The sequence below is a fragment of the Zerene cesonia genome, chromosome 14 (assembly GCF_012273895.1).
Source record: "Zerene cesonia ecotype Mississippi chromosome 14, Zerene_cesonia_1.1, whole genome shotgun sequence".
NCBI classification, from domain to species: Eukaryota; Metazoa; Arthropoda; class Insecta; order Lepidoptera; family Pieridae; genus Zerene; species Zerene cesonia.
In genome coordinates this window covers 1,810,350-1,817,902 of record NC_052115.1, presented here as the reverse complement: position 1 = coordinate 1,817,902, position 7,553 = coordinate 1,810,350, and the positions used below count along the sequence as shown (strand labels likewise).

The 7,553-nt window shown below is 33.3% G+C and overlaps 1 protein-coding gene across 1 annotated transcript in view; it reads right to left on the bottom strand.

The window, feature by feature from the left end:
* LOC119831719 (hemicentin-2-like) overlaps nucleotides 1-7,553 on the bottom strand; it is a 250,092-nt gene that overhangs the window by 21,117 nt on the left and 221,422 nt on the right. The window contains exons 3-5 of the mRNA XM_038355194.1: nucleotides 7,154-7,247; nucleotides 3,563-3,714; nucleotides 1,647-1,727 (exon numbers count right to left, since the gene is read on the bottom strand). Coding sequence (XP_038211122.1) covers nucleotides 1,647-1,727; nucleotides 3,563-3,714; nucleotides 7,154-7,247 — 327 coding nt within the window. The remainder of the gene's footprint in view (nucleotides 1-1,646; nucleotides 1,728-3,562; nucleotides 3,715-7,153; nucleotides 7,248-7,553) is intronic.

Here is a 7,553-nt window from a genome sequence, read left to right as displayed (position 1 = left end):
GCTGAAGGAATGAAATGCTATTGATTATTTGGTGGGTGTATAAATTGGGTTAAATCTAGTTTTGATACAATTTCTTGTTTGAAAAATTCGATGTTCATTTGACGGAAAACGGTTGAGTGATGATAAAAAGTGATAAATGTAAATGATTGAGCACTTATTCGCAAATTTCTAATATCTACTTTTAAGGGGGCGTCCATAAATTACGTGAGACATTTTTCAGGATTTTTTTACCCTCCCCGCCCTCCTTGGTGACATATCGTGAGATTTTCCTTAACCCTCTCTCCCCTCCCCAAATGTCACGTGAGATTTTTTGAATGTATTTTGACTATGAACCCATTGGATTTAAGAAAGAAAGAAAAAAAATAATAAAAAATACCCGTTCGCGTGATTTAAAAGTATAAATGACGAACACTAATACATCAAGTTTTCCATATGTTTATTCTACATTTTTTACTTTAACTTAACTTTATTTTCACGGTTTTCTGTTAAAAAAAGTCGTAATATTTATGAAAACCCCCCTCTCCCCGAAGTAAGATTTGGAAAGATTTTACTTGACCCCCCCTTAATATCTAAAATATTATCTTTGTTTGTATTCGATTACCTAATAGCTCGATTACACAATTCATATTCCAACCCGTTTAAATTACCAAAAATGCAAATCTTGAATTATCTTGTGGATTTGACAAGAATAATAAATTAATTATTAAGTAAATGAAAATCAGACAAATTGCCACAAATATTGTTACTTGTGGCATGACTCAGCACTATATTCAAGAAAAATACAAGCAAATCATAATACAAATAGGAGTTCTGCCAAAATAAACAGAGAAATAACTTCACAATATTTCCATGTACGCCACTTGCATCTCCTTATCCTGAATACATAATACTTTATTGTAAGATATTTCCATAAACGGAGACAGTCCTCCCACAATATTTCCAATAAAATTTTAAATTTTCCAACTGCGATGTTCGATGTTGCACCAATAACACATATGCTCATTTGCTTTCCTTTCGTTAAGCAATATTTTCATTAATTTTGCTTTAACCGTAGCCTACATTCGTTGGGAACGAGTTAATAAAAATAAACAAATTATAGCACATTCGTATGTTCTTACTGAACAAGAATTTGCATATGAAAATATACAGGAAGTTTTCAGGCGCTCTACTTAAGGCTAGTGGGACCTCATGAATATTCAACCGCTAATCTGGATCAAGAATTATATCTACTTTAGAGGCTTATACATTTTTTTATATAAAAGTAAGCTCCGAAAAAGATTCTGGATTTCTTTTTTGGGATTTAGTTTTGTTTGTCTTGTAGAAGTTTTGAACTTTTTTCTGGATGTAATCATAAAGAAATTAAGTAGTTAGGATAGTATTCACGCTAAAAAAGTCTTTATAGCTGTATTATGAAGATGTGAAATTTTTCCTAAGGGATATGGCTTCTCTTCCTGACCCATTAGTTGGCTTCGAGAAAGTTCGTTATCTATTCATTGCGTTTATCTATTCGGTCGCATTTCAACGGTTGTCTTAGTATCTAGAAATTCGAAATCCATTCAGAAATGTACAAAAAACACATTGTTCATAAGCCTTATAGAGAATATTCCAGAAATGCTCTAGTTATGCGAATAAAAAGCAACAATTACCTGAAAACGTTCATCGTTTGTGTAGGTGAATTTCCCAGAGCTCAAGATATGCCAGTCTCGTTTTCTAATCCACGACACTTGCTGCAAACGGAAGCAAACCATTAATATTGTCAACTCATTCAACACTCGCCTGAAAAATAACACAAGCGTCATAATAAAACGGGGAATTCGTTCTTGTTTAGTTTGTTAAATGGTCGTTTTGATGTAATTGTGTAGTTGACGCTGTATGTGAATTTAATGTGACGCCTGATGGGAAATTTTGTTGGTTTCGGTTGTGTTCTTTGAGGTAACGGTCTACAATTTAATTGTTGTAAAGCGAAATATAACATATCATATAGATATCTGTGGAAGATATAGGTACGTTAAATAAATCTGCACCATACTGCAATATGACTATGTTATAATAAGAGGAAATTGGTAAAGACTTATTATTTTAGATAATAGAATATATCTGTAGCGCAATACATCTAAACTGTAATATAACAGAAAGCTACAAAGTAAGATTATTTGTACAAGACTTGGTAATAGAAAATTTCATATGATCGTAGTAAAATTCAGTATTTTAGTTAAAATACATTCTCTTGATAACATAAAAAGTATGCACTTATAAATAGAGCCCTATAATTTTTTTATTTTAGTAAAGTGCTTCAGTCCTACTAAAAAGACATAGACAAACATTTATTCACACGCAAGAACACACAACAAAAAAAAAAATGCAAAATAACTAAACATTACAAAGAAAAAATAAGGAAATTATGAAGACAGACACGACAATATAAGGAAAAAAAATGTAAATTTAGGTTGCTGTTGTGTGTTATGGCTGTAAAATGATGCAGGCTCAGTTTCTATTTATTAATTTTATTAAAAGAAAACTTACAGCTACATTTGTAGCAGAGGCGAAACAAAAACAAGACCAATAACACGTTATAACGTAAATAAAAACGTCGTTCAGTAATCTAAACTACATCCCAAAATTCATTAACCATATATTTTTTTTTATTTAAGTTCTTTCGCTCAGAAATTAGCAATATCCATCTCTTTTATTAAGAATTTGAAATTACTACATGATCGCCACGCCATGAGATAGCTGACACATGACGCTGTCGATTCAAACAGAAGCCATAAAGCGATTTCAATAAACGCTCAATACAGTTCCCATAAATTCAAAAATCATCCCCGTTTGTATTACAAGCGTCATTGTCACATACCGTGTACCGAACAATATTCTCAATTTCGCTTGGACGTGTACGATATGCAAATTGCGGAGCAAGTCAGATTGTAATTGTGCCAACTTGCCAGCTATGAGCTTAGCAAGCGTTTTACAGTTTGAAATTTTATACAAGTTCCGTGAATTCGTGCAATCCGTTTTACCGTTAAAACGTTTTGTGTTTGTGCTATTTAACGCTGAGCAATTCTTTATTACTTTATAATTGGGATTCGATTGCGTTTGTGGGCTTGTATTGGGGTTATGTTGTTCTGTAATGTGAATTGTAACTGGAACTGTTTGTACTGAGCATTTAATACGTATTTATATGTGACTGGAATTTAGTGAAAGTACTCTGTGTAAATTAATAGGCTCTAGGTTCTAGGATATTGGATGTTAGATAGACGGTCGGATATATTATTGTTGTCGATGTAATTTATAATCATTAAAATACTAGCAAATTTTGCATGTTAACTGGCAACATGATAAAATGGCACAATAACTGGCACATATTCCGTAAAAAGAGGTCTCATAATAGGTCTATCATATTTGCTTGCCTATCGAAAAGTGTTCATAGCTCCTATTTATTAAATTAAAAAAAAAAAATAAATAAAAAGTTCATTGGTCTATCTATGAATGTGTATGAATATGTCCAACCCTCTGAATACGTTAACCCATTAATAGTCCAAATAAAATGCACAAGGTCACTCACCCCCCGTTCATTCAAGTGCCCCACCAAGCAGTGTAGGTACGCGGTGCCCCCCAGCTGCGCAGTCACGTTGCTCACGGAGTTGTTGGCTGTGACATCGGCTGGCGCCTGCACGCTGCCCCGCCACCCTCGAGCTCTTGATGTGCCGTGATGTCCTGGTACATGGGGATAAATATTGTTATATTATTGTGCAAATTAGCTTTGAGAAATTTTATAATAACAATTGAGTTTTTTTTTATCCCAAGCTGCTGAAAAGCCGAAAGGAAAAACAAATAAAAACAATGTGAAGCCCTGAATTCGAATTTTAAATTCATGTCTCGATTATAATAAAAATAAATTTATAGATTTTCAAACGTTTTTATCATGTCTTAGATATCCGTGATGGCTACCGTAGTAGGTACATAATATATAATACATGAATTAATTAGCTCTCAGGAATCTTGTATATCCAGCCGTTTTTGAAATAAGTTCGGTAATCATTTGATTAGGGCCTTCATGTAAACAAATAACACTTAAGCTTTATGTAATTAGTATAGATATTACGATACGTTCAAACAACTAATATTTTTAAAGACAACGAAATAATTATACCAAGGTATCTAATGGCAATATTAGACTAGTCAAAAAATAGTCGTTGATGGCCTATAAACCAAAAATCACGTTACCTTGCCATACTAATTTTATAAATGCGAAAGTGTGTTTGTTTCTTTATTCATTTGTCTTTCACGTCACAATGGAGGGATTTTATACGATTTTAGTTCTGAAGATAGTTAGGAGGCAGGTAGCTTTTTCTACCGCTGTGAAGCATTCAATATGATTCCCTTTGATTACGCAGACGAAGCCGCGTGCATCAAGCTAGTAAGTAAACGAGTAACGAAAGTTAAACGAGCAGCAAATTTATTTCTCACCACCAAAATTCATAGACAAGCTCTGCCAATTTTTAACAATTGTTCCAGCCCGATTCAAACAGCATTCGTGGTTTTTATTCTTTTAGTGATATGTGTAAACTATTTCCATTCACATATGTCGATCTAGTTTATCCTGTTAACACTTTATAACTTACGCGTTTTTGTTATTCATATTGGTTTTAAAAATGAAGTGTTCAGTTTTTGTATGGAGTAAGGCTGCTGTTGTGGTGCCTTACTAAGCGGTTATATGGGAAAAGTCGTTTAGTTGCAACTGGTTATATATACAAATTATATAGATAATTTGTTTGTATTTGTAATTAGTTGGACCTAGTATACTATTATTTTAAGTGTAGTAGGACTTATATGCGATAGTGTGTTTGTTTGTCCTGCCTTCACGTCGCAACTGAGCGGTTTATTGATATGATATTCGTGTCTAGAGATAGGAGGCTGGACGCTCCAAAGTTATAAATTCCGATATATGACGCCATTTTAAAAATATGTCATGTAATATGATAACTGTTTATTTTCTCTGACCTCGCATGCGAAGCCGCGGGTGGAAAGCTAGATGATTAATAAAATAAACATTTGCATAAGAAAATACCAAGTTATCCATCACGTTTTAGATAATAAGCGAAATTTTAATATTCTGTTTATACAATTTCAACGTCTTTCATTTCTTTTATAAACATATACAAATCAAGGTAACGTATTTTGTGCTTGTGTTTTTGTACACGATAATATGATAAAATTTGGGTCCCTAATAGTCCCATCTTCTGACGAAACTGCGCATTTAAAATGTAAGGACATTATCTCGAAATTTCTTCGGGCAATTTCCTTATGTCCCTTTTCGTTGAATACGTATTCTACTATCGCCTTAAAGTGTTATGAAAATACGGAAACTTTGTGAAACAACATTACGGGTCTGTTCAATGGGAGATAGTGAATGAGATATGTTATTATCTGCCAATTGTGCCTTAATTTTAGCGGTAGACCGTAAAATCTCAATTGTCTATGCTAATACATCGTGAATAAATAAACAAAAAAAACAATTTTCCTTTCTCTTTTTTTCTTTTTTTGAAGTGAAACTTCTTTAGAATCGTTGTGATTTCAAACCTGATGCAACGGAAAAACGACAGGTAAGAGACACATATACAAAAATGTGTAGAATATAGCCGACAAAGAATAAGACAGAAATATACATACTATTATATATATATATTCATCTCATTCTATTGTCGATTTACTGAAGTTTCACTTCTATAGTGTGTAAATCACACACAGACCTTTTTCTTTTCTTTATTCGGTTCACAAAATGGAATTGACACAAATAGAACTGAAAACGTATAGAAAAATTGTTACATTGCGGTGTGAATTCCTAAATTAGTGAGCACATCATGCATATTGTAGCTACTTATACTAAGGGTAACAAAATTTTAAGTTAGTGATTTATTATATATTTTATATTAGATTTATTATAAACTATATTTTATACAAGTAAGAGAATCGTTTCCTTAGCAACCAGCATAGAAACTCGCTCCACGCCACGCTGTGTTTCCCGCGCTTCCACACCAAAAAACGCAATTTGGCGGGCCTTTAAAAATTCTGTTTTAGAATATTCTCGCTCACAATAAATTGCGATTGTGTTCACGTTACAATAGACTCGTATTTTGATAGACAAGCTTTTGTTACAGCCGTATTGAAGTTTGGAAATTAATAAAACTAAGATAATGGCTTTACAAGACGAACTCGTTTTTGTTGGCTATTGAATTCGGGTTTTTTGTTCAATTAAATTAAAATTTCCTGTGGATACGATGAAAATAATTGACATGCTACATGTTGTGTTTATATTCAGTGAATTACAATTTTGCTGTAACGTCTGTCTGTCTTATACAATGCGATGTTTTGATAAATTTAATATTGACATACACGCAGTTATACCCCGTAGTCAATATTAATTTTATGCTGCACATTTTCTTCTATTTTATCACTTGGGGGCAGAATTTATGAAAACCCTTTATTTGCCGATGCCTAATATATATGGTGCATAATATAAATATTAAATTTTTAGGTAGGTACTATCCGTTGGCGCGTTTTATAATATGCTTATTGGCAGGTTTTTTATCGGGTTTTCGAATTTGACTCCTCTTATTCCTTCTTCCTATCTCGAACGAATGAACGAATATTATAGCTTAATATTTACAAGTAACTGTGAAACTGTTACATCTTGCGCGTATAAACACACAGAGAAAGACTATAATCGTGTAGTCATTTACTCCGCATTGACTGATTAATATTCTTTTATTCATCCTTTGTACTTTAAGAGCTTATTGTGACAATGGCTGAACTTTCCATTTAATAAATTTTGGCTGACTTGCTAAAAAAACCTATTATAATACTTTTCCGTATTATTACAACGCTATATAGAAAAAGATATGGTTTTTAAGAACAATATACAGTCTGACCGAGACAAAGTTTATTAAAATATTTCCTTTTCCTCACCCTTCTCAGTCCATTCCTTCTTTCTAGTCATCAATCCTTTCCTTATCCCTTACCCTTCAAAAGCGGACAGCGCATTCGCTGAGCCTCTGTCAGTACATGGGCGGTGGTGATTGCTTACCATTAGGTGAACGATCAGCTCAGTTGCCCGCTGTGACCTAAGAAAGTAATTTTATAGATATAAACATACTGATATCTCCCGTAGAAGACGTGAACAGCGGTAGCATAAAGAACACTGCTGCAGCAAGCGGCACGCCCATCCCACTGGCCACTCGCCATTTCATCTGTAACAATGAAACGAATACATTACTCACTTTGGTTTAGGTAAATAGAAGCAGTTTAATCAAATGTTAGGTATCAATTGTCTTTTAATATTCTATTGGATGAATAACTGTCATTTAAGATACAGATATCGCTTTTCATAACTAGTCAAAACTTGTTTCACTATTGAATCCTATAAAATGCCGAATCACTTAGAAACGGTGTGAATTTTTACGGTTTGCTGCTTGGTATTCGTACGTTGATTATTCAACGTTTGGCTCAACTACCCTCACTTGGTTGGGTCTTTGTGACTGGCTGCGATTTGTTAT